At 46.5% G+C, this 17,979-nt stretch overlaps 1 protein-coding gene across 1 annotated transcript in view; it reads left to right on the top strand.

Annotated features, from left to right (window-relative positions):
- Positions 1–13,355, top strand: part of TMEM260 (transmembrane protein 260) — a gene marked incomplete at both ends in the record, with an annotated part of 37,896 nt that extends 24,541 nt beyond the window's left edge. The window contains 11 exons of the mRNA XM_080345877.1: positions 737–916; positions 4,020–4,060; positions 4,419–4,502; positions 5,398–5,515; positions 5,693–5,865; positions 7,264–7,435; positions 8,422–8,570; positions 9,945–10,121; positions 10,752–10,805; positions 11,219–11,309; positions 13,083–13,355. Coding sequence (XP_080202003.1) covers positions 737–916; positions 4,020–4,060; positions 4,419–4,502; positions 5,398–5,515; positions 5,693–5,865; positions 7,264–7,435; positions 8,422–8,570; positions 9,945–10,121; positions 10,752–10,805; positions 11,219–11,309; positions 13,083–13,355 — 1,512 coding nt within the window. The remainder of the gene's footprint in view (positions 1–736; positions 917–4,019; positions 4,061–4,418; positions 4,503–5,397; positions 5,516–5,692; positions 5,866–7,263; positions 7,436–8,421; positions 8,571–9,944; positions 10,122–10,751; positions 10,806–11,218; positions 11,310–13,082) is intronic.
- Between the last annotated feature and the right edge of the window lie 4,624 nt (positions 13,356–17,979).

Below are 17,979 nucleotides of genomic sequence, written 5' to 3'. Positions count from 1 at the left end.
CTGTCACCAAGCTACTTTTTCTGCTCCCATAGATCATGGCTCCGAATGGTGCCCCTTCCCCATAACCCCAACTGCTGAAGAAGTGCTTTGATTGACAGTGGCTCATGATAAAGCAAGCGTGCAATATTCTAGGGTGGGATTTTCCAAAGCACTTAAAGGAGTTAGGCACACAAGTCCCTTTGAAAGTCTTGTCTTCCTGACCCCTTAGGCAGTTCTTGAAAATCCCACCCCAAAAAGTTGGCCTATCCAATTTAGCCAGTGGAATCACGATAAAGTAAATGGCAAAACTGACTCCTGATGATGGTGATGATGTGCATAGTTGTACTAGAGCAGCCTAATTTTTATTTATTTCTTTTTTGCCAGATGGAATACCAGCCAACTCTTAATCGCTGCAAAGTGGGTTATCTCAGCCTTGCAGTGCTTCAGCCATCTATGCATGTCATGCCATGATTTAAATGTGAAAGATGCAATGAGTATGATACTCGTGAGTCCTAGCTAATATTATTTGCTTCACTTAAATTTCACCCTGCCATGCAAAGGAGATCAGTTTGATGCAGTTTCCTAGTAATCCACAAAATCGTAAGGTTTAACATAACATTTTGTAGGGACTTACTATAAATTGAGAGATCAGCTCTGTGTAAATATATTTGATGTTTTTTCTTTATCTGTTCTTGAAGTTCCAGCGTGATTAAACTAAAATAAACATTGTTATGCAATATGACATATTTTGGTGCAGGAATTGTCCCTAGGCCATTTGCTGAAGTTGGGTTTATGCTTCTTGGCTGGTTTGCTGCCTTATCTCTATCTCCCGGCTTCATCCTACCTCAATCGAGCCCGTTGGACATGGGGAGACCAGACGACTTTTCAAGGATTTTTGACCCACTTTCTCAGGGAAGAATATGGGACATTCAATCTGGTAAATAAGGGTCCTTTTCTAAATGACTTACTTTTAACTTACGCAATAGCAGAACCTCTCTATTTGTGATGATTAATGTCTTGCAGGGGAAGAAATTGAAAATGTTTTCTTTCTTAAAAATGTATTTCTGATTTTGACATTCTGATCTGTCAGGTTTTCTGAGAATGGATCACAAGGCTGGGAAAGCAAAGAAATAATTTGCTTTGCCTTTATGTGGTGAGCCATATTATTCACTGGAAGCTGTACAGGTGTCCCATGTATGTAAGAGCCCAAAGAGCAAACTGTGCTAGAGGGAGATTATCACGTCAATTTTGTGGTTTTCTTGTCTTAAGGCAAATAATTGTCTTAATTTTTTAATTGTAAACTCAGCTGTTTAAAGAGCTCGCAAGCAGTTTTCATTGCTGTACCTTTAAAAAAGATTCCCCTAAGAATTACTAATATTGAATTTAAATGAACGGTGAGTTTGAGGGGTCCCAGAACCCTCTGGTTTGAGCTGTTGCCAGGTCTGTGCCCTTGCCAAGGGACAGGGGTGTCGCACGGATGCTTTCAGAGAGCACAGTTTGCATCTGCTTCTTCCAGCCCTGACTTTGGCGTTTGGCTCTGGCCACCCAAGGAAAGCAAGTGTCCAGCACCCCTCTGTCCTCCTGCTCCGGAGATTTCAGTGCAGAGAAATCACACCACTGTGCGGGGGGGAAGAGAAAAAAGTGTGGTTTATGTATTGGGTCACTCCTTGGGGTCTTGAAGCTGAGGGCAGTGATTATCCCCATGTGCTGGGCACTGGGGAGGTCAAACCTCCAATCCTGGGGTCAGTTTTGGGCCCCTCACACCAAGAAAGCTCTTGAGGTGCTGGAGCGAGTGGAGAGAAGGGAACGGAGCTGGTGAGGGGCTGGAGCACAAGTGTGATGGGAGCGGCTGAGGGACCTGGGGGGTTCAGCTGGAGAACAGGAGCTGAGGGGAGACCTTCTGATCTCTGAACTGCCTGAAAGGACATTGTAGAGAAGGGGGCCTTGGTCTCTTCTCCCAAGTAGCAAGTGATAGGATGAGAGGAAATGGCCTCAAGTTGCACCAGGGGAGGTTGAGGTTGGATCTTGGGAACAATTTCTTCCCCAAAGGGCTGTGGGGCATTGGAACAGGCTGCCCAGGGCAGTGCTGGAGTCACCATCCCTGGAGGGTTGGACAGACGGACATGAGGTTCTCAGGGACATGGGGTAGTGGTGGATTTGGCAGTGTTAGGTTAATGGTTGAACTCAATGATCTTAAAGGTCCTTTCCAGCCTAAACGATTCTATGAAATTAAGCCCCCACATCCAGCCAACATGATGCAGCAAGCACCATTGTCATTCCATTAGAGCTGGCTCGCTGTGGGATGTGAGGCAGAAGACTTGATAATTCCTGCTGCTGCTGCTTAATCTTTCCAAAACTTCTACAGAGACAAGATCCACCCTCTGAAGGACTTCTGAGATATCCCCTGTTGTCCTGTTCCCAGCTGTCTCCTGAGAATGAGACTCGGTTGGGCAGAGCAATACCAAGGCATGCAAATCCCTTAACTCCTTTCTCCATCAAATGTGATGAATTCAAGTAGATGTTCAGGAGGCTTAAGGATGGACTGTGTGTAATCCTGAACCACAAATCACATTTACGATGAACTTGTCTGAAGCAGGAGCAATAAATGCAGCAAAAATGTAAGCGTTTTGTGCCTATGCCAGTTGAGTTAATGCCAGAGCCTTGCCTGGTTGGACATACTCTCCATCCTCTAACACTTTCATTTTTTGATTAAATCTTGAATGCAATTAACTATTCCATTTTTATGGAGATTAAATATTCCTGGATCCCTTTATCTTTTATCTGGTAGCCGCCACCTTTTGACCCATGAAGGTAATTCTGCACCTCCACTGACCATGTCTTGTTTCCCAGACTTGGTTTGCAAGTCTCTGCAATAAAACATTTCATATATCTATACAGCTCTGCCCCATCAGGGTAGACAGAATGGGAATCAGTAGGACTGGGGGGGAAAATGTCCCAGAAAATAATTGCACCAAGCGAATATAGCAGAGATCATAGCTAAATCATACGATGTGCTCAAGTCGTGGGGTGATAGGTTGGTATCACCTTGAAAAAATACTTATCCAGGTGGTAAAGACTGGCATAATGTAAAGGAATAATATGGAAAAAATCTTGCAATGAAGGTTTGAGTAGAGTTTGCTGTCTTTTTGTTGTTTAAGCAATTCCTGTTCCCTGCGGCCACGGGACTTTTGGGGTTTTGAGGAGCCTCATGTGCTCAGGGCCCTGCAAACAGCCCCATGTTCCAGTATAGGTTGGGAAATTACATATTAGAGAGCAGTGTAGGGGAAAGGGACCTGGGGGTCCTGGTGGACAACAGGATGACCATGAGCCAGCACTGGGCCCTTGTGGCCAGGAAGGCCAATGGCATCCTCAGGTGTATTACAAGGGGGATGGTTAGTAGATCGAGAGAGGTCCTCCTTCCCCTCTACTCCGCCCTGGTGAGACCACATCTGGAATATTGTGTCCTGTTCTGGGCCCCTTGGTTTAAGAAGGACAGGGAACTGCTGGAGAGGGTCCAGCATAGGGCAACAAAGATGATGAAGGGAGTGGAGCATCTCCCTTATGAAGAAAGGCTGAGGGAGCTGGGGCTCTTTAGTTTGGAGAAGAGACTGAGGGGTGACCTTATTAATGTTTATAAATATATAAAGGTGAGTGCCATGAGGACAGAGCCAGGCTCTTCTCAGTGGCAAACAATGATAGGACAAGAGGTAATGGGATCAAGCTGGAACACAAGAGGTTCCACTTAAATTTGAGAAAAAACTTCTCAGTGAGGTTGACAGAGCCTGGAACAGGCTGCCCAGGGAGGTTGTGGAGTCTCCTACTCTGGAGACATTCAAAACCCACCTGGACATGTTCCTGTGCGACCTCACCTGGGTGTTCCTGCTCCAGCAGGGGGATTGGACTGGATGAGCTTTTGAGGTCCCTTCCAATCTCAAACATACTGTGATACTGTGAACAGAAAACAAAATACTTTTCCTTGCCCCAGTGATACCGTGACCAGCGTGTGGGTTTCACATGGCTTTTCTTTCTTTTTAATCTAGGCCAAGTCTGAGACAGGATCCAGTATGCGAGAGATGCTGGTGTGAGTAAGATCCTGACTGTGCTTTTTAGTGGAGAGAGACATGTTTCTGCTGTTCTCATTTTGGCCAAAGTGGCTCGTGTCCTGCCTTGGCCCAGAACTGGGGTCATGTGTGCCCAGCACAGGGACAGCGTGGATGTTTGTCTGTCTGTCTCCCCCATTGAAAGAAAAATGCTGGATTCCCCTCCCCAGTGATTTTTCATTCAAAATTCTGACATGTAAACCGAGCTTGTTCCCATTTCCAGTAGCCTTCCTCCCAGCAAAATGGGAATATGTTATGTTGTGCTTATTCCCTGCTTCTCTTGACACTTTAATTGAGTGCAGGCGGTGATTTGGGGATGACACACTAATTTCTCCACAGTTTTCAGCTGGCGCAGATGAAGTCGGAGCTCTCCCTTCCCGTCCTCGTCCTGGCACTCGTGGCCTGTGTGAGCACAGCGCTGCCGTAAGTTCAAAAAGGTCTCAAGTTGAGACTACACCTGGAATCTTGTGTCCAGTTGTGGCCCCTCAGTTCCAGCAGGACAGGGAACTGCTGGAGAGAGTCCAGCGCAGCCACCAAGATGCTGGAGGGAGTGGAGCATCTCCCGTGTGAGGAAAGGCTGAGGGAGCTGGGGCTCTGGAGCTGGACAAGAGGAGACTGAGGGGGGACTCATTCCTGGGGATCAATATGGAAAGAGGGAGTGTCAGGAGGATGGAGCCAGGCTCTTCTCGGTGACAGCCAATGGTAGGACAAGGGGCAATGGGTTCAAACTGGGACACAAGAGGTTCCACTGAAATATGAGAAGAAACTTGTTCCAAGTGAGGGTGTCAGAGCCTGGCCCAGGCTGCCCAGGGACGTTGTGGAGTCTCCTTCTGTGCAGACATTCCAACCCGCCTGGACACCTTCCTGTGTAACCTCATCTGGGTGTTCCTGCTCCATGGGGGGATTGCACTGGATGAGCTTTCCAGGTCCCTTCCAACCCCTGACATTCTGGGACTCTCTAATATTTGCTCCAACATGCACTTCTCCTACTGGCTGCATGGGCAACTTGCTTTGCCTTCTGCTTGCTGCTGCAAAGAAGTTCAGCAATTGGCTGTGCTCATTTATTAATTAAGAGCAAAATATCCCTGCTTCTGGTAACGCTGTGGCTTTGTAGATGGCAAGCTTAAAAATCTAGAAATCCTGATGGTTTTGTGCTCTGAAAACAGAAGTTGCATAAATGGCAAAGGTAAAGAAAGGCTCATCGGCTCCTTGTATTAAATGCATTCAGGTATTCAGAGAGGCAGTGGTTGTCAAGCACGTATAACTTATCTCCTTTTTCATTATGCCACTACAGTCATACTTTTTTTTTCATTAATAGGACAAAGCAGCAGAAATCACCTGTGATCTGGCTCTTCACTGGAATGCTCTGTCTTTATTCCCTTTTCTTTGCTTGGAGAGCAAATTTGGATATCACAAAGCCTCTGTTTCTGGGCGTGGTAAGTTGCACTCCAAAAATTGTTCTGAGGCATTAATTTTTGGGACAAACCTTAAAACCACCTCATCAGGAGCAGGTGGTTGCCTTGAAGCTGCGTAAGATTCAAAAGTACAGCTACTTATTGTATTCCCTTATAGCTGGGGAAATAGAAACAAGGTCTCTGGGGTGTTTTTCGCAGGTGGAGCGGTTCTGGCTGCAGAGCAGCGCCGTGGTGGCCGTGCTGGCGGGGCTGGGACTGGCCGCACTGGTCTCATTGGGAAGCGCCGTGCTGGAGGGCAGCCGGGCACTGCCGTGGTTGGAATGGATTCCTGCTCTCGCTCTCGTCGTTTCTCAAGTTTGGGCAAATTACAGGTAAAAACAAACACCGGAGAATGTGTGTTGGTGCAATGTCGCAGGGCTGCGGGGTGCTGTGAGGTTGGGGTGCTGCTGTAAACCCCCCACGCTGCTCCTGGGGTTTCTTGTCCTTGTGCTGAAGTGGGAAGGGCACTTTTCACATCCCACTTAAGCTTGTGTGGCTGCTGCCTGCGGGACTGCCTTGTTTCATCTCCCTAAAAATCAAACACCAACTCCAGGCTGTAAATGGGGTGTTATGTAGGTTGGAGGAAGAAAACTCTGTACATGTGTAAACTTCTAATGATTGCACAGGGTCATGTCCAGGCGGGTTTGGATGTCTCAGAGAAGGAGGCTCCACACCCGCTCTGGGCAGCCTGGGCCAGGCTCTGGCACCTCCCAGCAAACAAGTTTCTCCTCATGTTCAGATGGACCCTCCTGTGTTTCAGTCTGTGCCCGTTGCCCCTCACCCTGTCCTTGGGCACCACTGAACAGAGTCTGGTCCATCCTCTGACACCCACCCTGAGATATTGATCCCATTGATCAGATCCCTCTCAGCTTCTCTTCTCCAGCTCAACAGCCCCAGCTCTCTCAGTGTCTCCTCATCACAAAGATGCTCCAGACCCCTCAGCATCTTTGTGTCCCTCCCATGGACTCTCTCCAGTAATTCCTTGTCCTTCTTAGACTGGGGACCCCAGACCTGGACACGAGTTTTGAAGAGTTAGATCTGTAGTGTAGGGCTTCCTTATCCCAAAACCACAGCAAAGAGTCCGCAGTGGCTTGAGCAGGAATCAGTGTAATAGTAGGGATGCTCTGGTGGAGGTTGACCAATGAAGAGTCATTTCATACCCAGGAATCCTTTCTTCACACACATCTTTTCCCAAAGGCTGGTCCATAGGTGAAGCCAGTCATAGCTCACGTCCTGAGCCGTGTCATGGAGTGTCCATACCTGGAGTGTGTGCTCACACAACTCTGTAACAAAAAGGATCTAGTCTCAGGAAATGTAAATCTACTTCTGCCTGATGCTACAAAAACTTGGCTTTTTAATACTTAATTAAAAGCACTAAAAAGATGGGAAGGGTTTCACATACTTTACGGAAACATCATACAGGTACTTGAGCTCCAACTAGTAACTCTTTAGCTTTAGCCCAAGCAAACATCAGAATTTAAGTGAAGGCTTGCAATGAGTGTGTGTTTTGGGAATGCTGCAGTGGCTCATGTCTCTGGTGCTGGTTTCTGGGAGGCTGTAGTCTAAATGCTTCATTTCTGTATCTCAGTTTATCTGCAAATGGACATGATGCAAGATCTGACCAGGATGCACTTCACTTGTGGATGCCTAATGCATAAACCTCTTCCGAAGATACGCAAAGCCATGCAAATATCCATTTTAAGACACTGTTTTTTATCTGTTCTCTTAAGTACTTGTGACCAGAGCAACAACTATGTTGTTGATAAGTTTGCAAGGAACCTGCTGTCCTCTGTGCCCATGGGTGCAGTGATCTTGCTAAGAGGAGACTTACCTGGGAATGCTCTTCGTTACCTCCATTATTGCGAAGGGATGAGGCCAGATATCACCTTAGTGGACCAGGAGGTAAGCTCAAAAAGTAGTGTTAGAAGAAGCAATAGGCAGATTTAGAAATAGGAAGCAAAAGTTCAGTTGTTCCTTTCTCTCCTGGAGTGGTTGGTGGAGAGAAGGGGAAGCCCAAGTCCTTCATCATGGCAAATATCCAGATGTGGCTCAGGGCTGATGTTTGCCTTGCTAATGAAGCTTTGTCCCTGCTGTTCTCTGCAGTTGCCTCAAAATACAGATGTTGGGGCAGCAGAAGGCTCCTAGGAGCCTCCTGGAGGGCAGCAGGTCAGCAGCTGCCCCAGGGGTGATGCAGCTTTGGGGTTTCTCCCAAGGGTTTTACCTTGCTGAGGCTCATTCCTTGCATCCCTTCTCTTACCTTGGTCCTCCAAAGGTGGCTTTGCAGACTTCTGCCTCTATTTTTTACAATAAAACAGAGGTGCTGTGTGTCCGCGAGTGGTGGTTACACTCCTTCATTTCTTTCCTGAGAAACAGAAGAAAAATTGTTTACAGAATGGGCCACCTGCACTTCTGCTGCCACATCAGTCCTTGCACTTGGCTTTGCAACAGGCTTTTGTGACTTGTTGGGAAACCCAAAACCCAATGCCTCATATTTAACCAGAACAAAGCCCTCTTGTGTTTCTTACTAGCTGTAGCTATTTTGTGTTTTTTGAGAAGAAACTTCTCAGTGAGGGTGATGGAGCCTGGCCCAGGCTGCCCAGGGGGGTTGTGGAATCTCCTTCTCTGGAGACATTCAAAACCCACCTGGACATGTTCCTGTGCGACCTCACCTGGGCGTTCCTGCTCCAGCAGGGGGATTGGACTGGATGATCTGTTGAGGTCCCTTCCAATCCCAAACATACTGTGATACTGTGATACTGTGTTTTCTCAGAGTTTTGACTTCACCGAGCAGATGGAGTCATTCCTCCTGCAGAAACCATTTCTTCTGTATGTAAAATGGATGAAGTCTTTCGTTCTTGTTTTAATTATGCTAATATTTTTGTTGATAGATGATGACTTATGAATGGTATTTACCCAAGCTGGCAAAGCATTTACCTGGTGTTTATTTTCCTGGGAACCGGTGGAATCCCGTGGAAGGAGTATTACCCGATGGGACACTTGCTTTTAATCTCCATCGTTTCCTCCAAGTAAATAAACAGTAAGCATTTCTTTCATATGTAACAGCTTTCCTAAAATCTTCGACCTTTTTCTCTTGAAATTGTTTATGGAACAGCTTGGTACTGCATCCAAAAGACCAATTTCCTCCACTGACTTCCTCCCTGGTGGTGAGATTATTTTTGCAATTAAAGCAAATATCTGTGCAGAAGTAATTCCATCTGGATATAATGTTGCTTGTTGTTTTGAGGTTTGGTTTGGTTTTTAGGAAGGAAAAATAAGAAGGTGATCAGCAGAGGGTATTAACTGATTATTTTTGTTGTTGTTGATACAATTCATCACAAAAAAAAGGAACATTCTCATGTACTCAGAATGACGATGGTAGGAGAGCAAATTGCTGCTGTATCTCCTTCGTGAACATTGTGGCTAACTGATTAGCATAGAATGAATGTATTCCAGGAATAATCATCATATAAAAATAGCTTAGTAAGAGTGGAGAAAGGATTAGATATATGAATAAGAATAGCGTCTGCTTCTAGATCAGCCAGGGTGAGGCTTGTGAGCATGGGGAGGCAGAAGAGCATGGCCAGGCGCTGTCAGGAGGAAATGTGCTTCTCCTGTAGCTTCTGGGACCTTTGCAAGGTCCAACATAGAATCACAGAACAGTTTGGGTTGAAGGGACCTTCCCAGCTCCCCCAGTGCCCCTCCTGCCATGAGTAGGGACATCTTGACCTGCTCAGGTTGCTCAGAGCCCCGTCCAGCCTGGCCTGGGATGTCTCCAGGGATGGTTCAGCCACCACCTCTCTGCCCAGCCTGGGCCAGGCTCTCACCACCCTCAGGGCAACAATTTCTTCCTGAATCTCCCTCCTTTAGTTTAAACCATCACCCCTTGTCCTATCACAACAGGCCTTGCTAAAAAGTCTGTCCCCATCTTTCTTATTGGCCCCTTTTAAGTATGGAGATGCCATAATAAGGTCTCCCTGGAGCTTCTGTTCTCCAGCTGAACACCCCATCTCTCTCAGCCTGTCCTCCCAGCAGAGCTGTTCCAGCCTCGGATCATTTCTGTGGCTCCTCTGGCTCCTCTCCAGCAGGTCCTTGTGTGTCCTGTGCTGAGGACCCAGAGCTGGACTCAATTTTCCAGGTGTGGAGAGGACGTCTCTCCTGTGCAGGCTGCGCCAGATGTGCAATGCCAGGTGGGGTATTTGCTTGCAACGGGAGAGACACTTTGCAAACTGACGTGGGGACAGGCCCTTTCCGATGTGAAATGCTCCAAACAGGTGTCTGTGCCACAGAAAATGTGCTGTTGAAGACCTGTCCGCTGCACTGGTGTGGTGTGGGTGGTTTACTCAGGCTCGCTAGGTGACCCAGGGTCTCTGCCGTGGCTTCACCATTGCTCTTTGTGTTTGCTTTTTGGCAGTAAGGAAGTGTTTGTCTGCATAGGTCTTCACGAAGGGGACTCGACCTGGAGAAGGAGCTATTCGCTCTGGCCGTGGGGTACATGTGAAAAGTTGGTTTCCTCCGACATTGTATTTGACCCAGGAGAGTGGATTCGTCTGACAAGAAATCTCTATAACTGGACTGAAGATTATGGCAGGTACGAGACAGAGGCAACTCGGCTCCATCCTGCTCATCATTCCTCTGCCAGCAGCGTAACTACATCCATTGTGGTGTTAGAGAAATTAAATGTGAGCCGTAATCATGATGTTATGTGTTCTGGAACATACAGGGTGTTTCAAAAAGGTGGACCCAACTTCAAAGCAGTATCTTGGCCAATTGGGTCCATCTTTTTGAAACACCCTGTATAATAAATCCAAATGTGGTATTTTTATTAGTGTTAAAAATAGAGAGAATGTTTCTAGTCAAATATCAGGTCCAATTCTGATCTTAAAACTTGGTCAGGAGCCAAAAAACACTGAGGACTTGGGGCATCCAAAGCTTTAAATGCCGTAGATTGAACTGTGATGAATGGTAAGAAGCAGCTCTGAGGATAGCCAGAGTACTGTGAAACACCTGAAACACCAGAGGCTCCTTCTATGGAGAGAGAGGAGTTTTAGGAATGACTGAGGATCAGCTGAATTCCTGCTGTCAGAGCTATAGGCTTCATGATGGGTTTTCTCCTGCCTGGGAGGTCTGTACCTGCTGGGGTTAGAAGGGTTGATTGCATGATGGGTGAAACACAGTGACATGAATCTGATGGCTGAATTTTACTCTCATTCCCATTTAGTTTCAAGCCCTCGTCGTGGGAAGCCGTTGCCAATGAGGAGATGTGGCAAGCCAGGTGATGCTCCTTTGCTCCCTTCCAACAGCTGGTGGGCAAAGCCAACTCACTGGCCTGGAAATACACACCAAAGCGGGCAGCTTGATGGTGCACGGCCTTACTGGATCTAAATGTGCCACGCTTTGGAAGGAAAAGCTTGGCAGAATGAGATGAAGGGTGCACGGCCTCCTGCAAATCCTTCAGGAAAGTGGTGGCTTTGTTCAACAAAAAGTTCAGCTCAAAGTATCCTCAAGGAGCAGAGGGTAGTTTGGACATAGGGTGAGAAAACAGATCTAGGAGAGACATTTTTATCACTGGTGTACTGTCTTATACAGTTAAAAAGCTGTATGGGCATGTTGAAGATGTGTATAACCACGTGATGTGAGCTGGTTACGTTAAGCAGTTATTATATGGAAGTTTTCCTTGTTTTCTAGGATGAAAACAGCTTTCTTTATATTTGAACTTGCAGAAACTGCCAGTGTGACTGCAGAAATTAAATCACAACTTTACACCTTTGCATATACCGTAAGTCGTATATTTTGGTTATGAATGATTCCTCCCTGCAGTGTCCATCCTTTTTATCTTTTTTTTTTTTTTCTAAATTTCTTGATTCAGTAGAAATATGTTGTTCCCATATAGGTTGGCAATCCTGTAATCTGCATTCTCCTTCGTTCATCCAAATTGGGAGCATAGCAGATTCAAAGAGATTAATTCAGGGATTTTATCCATTCCTACTTGCCCTCGCAGTCACAGAGGATGCAAAAAGCCAACCAGTCGACTCCCTGCTTTTCTATAATTATGTTGTCTGTACTGGGCTCCAAACCCATGCCAAGAGATTGCTTGTCCTGAAGTCCCCTCTATGCCCTTGTCCCCTCTTTCATGGCACAATCGTGCATCTGAGCCAGCAAGTCTAAAATCCGACAGTCTTCTCACTGCAAATTAATTCTGCAGCATTTCACTGTGAAGAATAACACCCGTAAGCTGCTGTGGGTATCTCTGGAAATACTGGATGGCCCGAGATGCCGAGAGACATACAGAACAATCAGTGTGTGTCAGCAGAGAGTTTTATATTGCAACAAAGAGTAAACAAATAGTTTCCTTGCAACTCTTGCCCATTTTGCTGTGATTTTTGCTGTTCTACAGAGTTCTCAGGTGCCTGCCTGCTATTGAGCTTATAAATATTCCCACTCAAGTCAACAGACTGTTTAGGTCCTATGGAATACATCCTGATCTCCTGAGAGCAGTGTAGGGGAAAGAGACCTGGGGGTCCTGGGGACAGCAGGGTGACCATGAGCCAGCACTGGGCCCTTGTGGCCAGGAAGCCAATGGTACCTGGGGTGGGTTAGAAGGGGGTGGTCAGTAGGTCAGAGAGGTTCTCCTGCCCCTCTGCTCTGCCCTGGGGAGACCACACCTGGAATATTGTGTCCAGTTGTGGCCCCTCAGTTCCAGCAGGACAGGGAACTGCTGCAGAGAGTCCAGCGCAGCCACCAAGATGCTGCAGGGAGTGGAGCATCTCCCGTATGAGGAAAGGCTGAGGGAGCTGGGGCTCTGGAGCTGGAGGACACTGAGGGGTGACGTTGTTAATGGTGATCAATATGGAAAGGGTGAGTGTCAGGAGGATGGAGCCAGGCTCTTCTCGGTGACAACCAATGGTAGGACAAGAGGTAATGGGTTCAAACTGGAACACAAGAGGTTCCACTTAAATATGAGAGGAAACTTGTTCCAAGTGAGGGTGTCAGAGCCTGGCCCAGGCTGCCCAGGGAGGTTGTGGAGTCTCCTTCTGTGCAGACATTCCAACCTGCCTGGACACCTTCCTGTGTAACCTCATCTGGGTGTTCCTGCTCCATGGGGGGATTGCACTGGATGAGCTTTCCAGGGCCCTTCCAACTCCTGACATTCTGGGATTCTGTGGTTCTGTGAAATATTGAGTAAAAGTCTTCCCAGGTGCAGCAGTTAAATATATATATGTATATATATATATTTTTCCCCAGTGTGGTGTAACACCGTTCCTGGGGAAGCACATAATGTGCAGTGGGGTTATCACCAGCATCTGTAACGTTTCTAAGCAAACAGCTGCTGTAGGAAGGGAAACTTTTCACCCCCCTCCTTGGATTTCTGATCCCCCTATTGCGCATCACACGGCAAACACGCAATGAGTTACAGAAATGCTCCAAGTCTGGGCTTGGACATCTAAATAGCGTCTGTTCCTTTACGGGTGGTTTTGAAGCACTGTTAAGGGCTGTTTGTCCCTTCGTTCAATTAACTTGTCTCTTTTTTTTTGTCTTGTCCCTTCAACAGTCGTACAAAGAAATTGTCAACTCGTATCCAAATCACCCGGTGAACTGGCACAAAAACTACGCCATCGCCTGCGAGAGGATGTTGCGTCTCCAGCGGGTGGATGTGGATCCCGAAGTGTTGCTCTCCGAAACGGTGAAACATTTCCTTCTGTACGCCCAGAAAGCAGAGGACGATCCCCAACGTAAGGATATTCTGCAGGCTGTGAAGCACCTGAAGAAAGAGCTGCAGGGGCTGAGGAGAATGAAAGAAGGTCCAAGACAGGGAGCTGGGTAGCACTTGGTTGTCCACTTGCTTGCTGAAGTGCTGAAATGTTGAAGTCGGGACTTAAAATCTGAATTAGTCCTTGACAATGTGAGCATAGTTCAAAAAGGCAACAGAAGTGGCAGCGGAGAGGAAATCCAGTGAGATTGTCTCTGCAGGAATCTACTGTTGTTGGGTCCTGGCTGTTGCCAAATGAACTGTTTGTGCTGGTTTGTGTGGGGAAAAAAGAAACTCATCACTAAATAAAATACTGGGTTTCGAAAAGGAGAGTTTTCCTTTAAAAGAACCCTGTGTTTTTGTTGCACTGTGAAGATCATAGAAATTTTTTTTAATGAATGCAGCATCTTCTATAGATGCAAAAAATGTGTTTAGCCTTTAAATATTTTTTCTGTTACTGAGCCAAGAGCTTTTCTACAGCCATTTTTCTTTAGCTGTGGTGTGTCTGTGTGATTTTTATGGTCAGGAGGCAGCGGGGTTGGGTGGGTTTCCATCAGGACAAACATGTGGGATGGTGCCCTTTGCAGGAGCCTGGTTGTTTGCTGCTGCTTGGCTGTGCCCCTGCCCTGGGGTGCTGCAGACATGATGTTCTCCTGGTGTGGGATGATGGGACCAACCCAGCTCTTTTTGCCTCCCTTGCTTTGCAAGGATAGTTACTTTCATTACACTGTGATTTTATGCTGGGATAGAGTTTATTGCTCTAGTTCTTCAAGAGTGAGCAAGGAACCTGTGTATTTTCCCCTCCAGAGTTGAACTTTGTGATTGTGAGCGTCTCTTCCAACCAACCATGATTCTATGGTTCTATTCTATGTCTGGGTCCCTCACAGCAGGAAAGGCCTTGAGGTGCTGGAGTGAGTTGAGAGGAGGGAACAGAGCTGGTGAGGGGCTGGAGCACAAGTGTGATGGAGCGGCTGAGGGACCTGGGGGGTTCAGCTGGAGAACAGGAGCTGAGGGGAGACCTTCTGATCTCTGAACTCCCTGAAAGGACATTGTAGAGAAGAGGGTCTTGATCTCTTCTCCCAAGTAACAAGCCATAGGATGAGAGGAAATGGCCCCAAGTTGCACCAGGGAAGGTTGAGGTTGGATCTGGGGAACAATTTCTTCCCCAAAGTGCTGTCGGGCATTGGAACAGGCTGCCCAGGGCAGTGCTGGAGTCACCATCCCTGGAGGGGTTGGACAGATGTGGAGATGAGATTCTTAGGGACATGGGTTATTGGTGGAGTTGACAGTGTTAGGTCAGTGTGGAACTCGATGATCTTAAATGTCTGTTCCAACCAAAAGGATTTTATGATTTTGTGATTCTATGAGTGGAAGCAGCAGTGTGGCACCTCCCACTCTGTCTGGACTGGAGGGACTGTGGTGCTGAGACCTTGCATGAGGACACAAGAGCAGCTCCCCCGGGACCCTGTCCTCCCCATGGCTTCTGCCATCCGTGGCCTTTTTCTGTGCGAGCCCGTAACGCTTGTCCACTCTGTCACGTCCTTGCAGGTACTGGGGGTGCCAGAACTGTGATTTTAGGGATGTCAAGATCTTCAGCCAAAAGAATAGGATGTGAATCCATCCTGGTTTTCAATCTACCCCAAAAGCCAAGGAACCTGGTTAACAAAAGCTCAGCTACTTGTTTTCAAGAAAAAAAAAAATACTTAAAATAGCATGTTTTTCAAAATATTGTCAATCAACATGTACTTCAAGTGCTTAAAACAGAACCAAAACTATGGTACCATTACTGGAAAGTTGTGTTCACCTGAATTTTCATACTTGGTTCTGTGGGGTCCCAACCCAGTGTTTTAGAGGAGACAAATTGCTGCTGGGATTTCATCTGCAACCAGTAAAATTTTGCGAGAGGAAAGAAGTAATTCTATAAGGATAATGTTATCAAGTGGCACCTCTGGAAGCTTCTCAGGGGCTTGTAGGAGCAGATCAGGATGTGTGCAGGAGTGAGGGCTGTTGCACATGGATGCTGCTTGTCTGTAAGCTGAGGCACATGTAGGTGCAGATCTATGCTTGTGTGGCTATTAATCCTAATAGACCTTTTAAAACTAGACTACTTCTGCCGTCTAGGAATGTTTTACTCCAGTTGCAAAGTAACATCCTTTATTTTTCTCCCTCTTATTCTGATTTATTTTCATAGTGTGATTTCCATAGCAATTCTCCCTGTTGCTTCTATAAATGATTCCTGGATAAACAGCAGATGAGAAATGAGCAGTATAAAGAAAGAAAACTAAGGCTTCTGAGTTGCAAAGCCAGGAAGCAGAGGGGAGAGAAGGAAGAGGAGCAGTTCAGAGGTGTCATTTTAACTCTTTGTGTTGTAATTGACTACATTTCAGGTCAACCGTGTCTCACTTAAATCTCTCTTTTTCTTTCCTCAGTCCCCACAGAAGTGTTTGTACAGAGCAGGGGAATATCATACATTCCTCCTTGCAGCTTTCTCAGGGCTGGCTTTCTTCTGCCGTCTCAAAATCAGTCCTTCAGCTTACCAGAAAAGCATTAAGAATCCAGTTTTTGAATGCTTTTGTTACCTGCATTATTGAAAATCCATTCAAGCAAATATAGTGAGCTGAGGGTTTTCTTTATCTTGATTAGATGCCCCTCCTTAGCTGCCTAGTCTTGAAATAATTGGAAGCTTTAGTGGATCCCACTATCTACTTGGGAGAAAAGAGGAGCTGGACAAAGGTGTCCCAGCCTGCAGCCTGCGTCGAGTAACATATCGTCATATATTGTAATAAGCAGCGATGCAAACTACCAGGAAAACTTTCCCGTTTTCAAAGCTTTCCCAGGTGTGAAGAGCACTGGAAACGTGATGCTTTTTTAGTGAGCAAAGCAGAATTGGTTGCAACTGTGTCATTCACATGTGGTGTGTCTGGGATACGGGTGTCTGTGCTGGGTGTTCAGCCCCAAGATATCCCCGATGGCACATCGCAAAGGGGAAAATATCAAACAACGATGGGAGATACAAAATTCCTCCCCCTGAATCCGTTTAAATGAGATTTGCCGGTGCTTGTAGATGAAGCGGTTGTGTGGATGTTCCTGAGCCTGTTTGCTAAAAGGCAGCGCTGAGGGATGCTGGCAGAAGTTTAATTTTTATCAGCTCCTCTTAGGTGGCACCCTTAAGTTTATCAAACAAGCAAAGCTGATTTGCTCTTCGTTAGTCTCAGTTGCATGAATCGGTTGCCAAGTAAACAGGATTTTGCATTTTCCTAATTACTTTCATATTTGTGTTTTACCTCTATTTGTTCTCTTGCAAAACTGGTCCTAATAATTAGTCAGACTCCTGCTGCCTAGACCTTAAAAAAAAAGGGGGGTGGGGGGGAGAGGAAAAAAAGACTTCTGAGGGTTTTTTCTCCCTTATAAATTCATTTTTGTTACAAGCATCTTTTATACATATTACTAAAGGCAGTGCACTAAGAAATGCAAATAATAGTTCTTTATTTTATTATGACAGTTAATTAATAGCAACCTGTTTTAATGAATAAAGTCACTCAGAGTCCTTCAGCACTTCCTAAGTAGGGGCCAGAATCTGTAGGGATTCTTTTTTCCCCCCCATTGTATAGCTCCGAGACTCCACGCACTATATAGGGGCCTGTATAGAAATGCTCGCTAATGAAGAGGGAGGGCGAGGAACTTGTCTGCATTCAAAGATCACTGGTGAGTCATTCAGCGAGAAAAGGCCCCTTGCTAGGAATAGTCACAGTTCCGCGGCATTGTGCTAGCAAAAGGGTTTGATCAAAGGTCTCCTGCCGAGCTTGCATGGTTTCCTTTCATACGACGACCATAATTAAAACCACTAATTCTCTTTTAAAATGCTGCAGGATGCCATGTAGGCATCTGTCTGGAGTGTCCTTTGTGCTGTCGGGAGCTGTTAAGGACCAGCGCCGAGGGCTTTTCAGCGACATGCCAGTCAGGAAGGTGGTTCGACATAAGGGTGCCTCTGAAGGCTTGACAGGGCCTTGACTACACAATTCCAGCTGAATTTGCCCCTTGTCAGCTGCCAGTAAATAAATCTCAAAGAGAAGGGAGGTGGGGAGCAGAGGGGGGGGGCGAAAAGCTGAAGTTTCATTACCTGATCCCCGGGGCTTTGTTGGTTTTGGCATCGCCCAGGGGGAAGCCCTCGCTGGAGATGGTCATTGGAGACCCCGGCGCCCGGCCGTTTGAAGACCGTCAATACTTGTAACAGTTCAGCTGTTAGGAAGACAAATAAATGGAAGAGCCCATTAATCCCCTTTGGGGTACTCAGTGCCTTTTGCCCTTTTATCGCAGCCTTATTAGGTTCCTACTCATCTTGAACCAGGAGGAATGAATTGGAGTTGTTGAGCGCTAATTGGCAAAGACTTTTCATCGCGGGCCAAGAACTTTCACTGACTTGAAAGTAACTTCGCCACGGGGAGGATCAGCAAATTCTTGCCTCGCCATTAAAACAAAACCCCAAAATCCCGTTGGGATTCAGTGCAGTGTTTAAAAAAAAATTAGGGGAAAAAAAGAAAAAATAGAGGTGACGGCTGAATTGTTGGGCTTGTCCTTCCTGAGGATGTTGGCAACTTGTGTTTGGTTTGTAAAAGAGAGGTATGGAGCCAGATGTGGCACGGGGTGATCCATCCTGAAACGTGGTTGAAATCCACATGTGTGCACATGCGTTAGCAAA

The sequence above is a fragment of the Nesoenas mayeri genome (assembly GCF_963082525.1).
Source record: "Nesoenas mayeri genome assembly, chromosome: 5".
NCBI classification, from domain to species: Eukaryota; Metazoa; Chordata; class Aves; order Columbiformes; family Columbidae; genus Nesoenas; species Nesoenas mayeri.
Note: the sequence above shows the minus strand (reverse complement) of the source record. Positions and strands in the feature narration are given on the sequence as shown.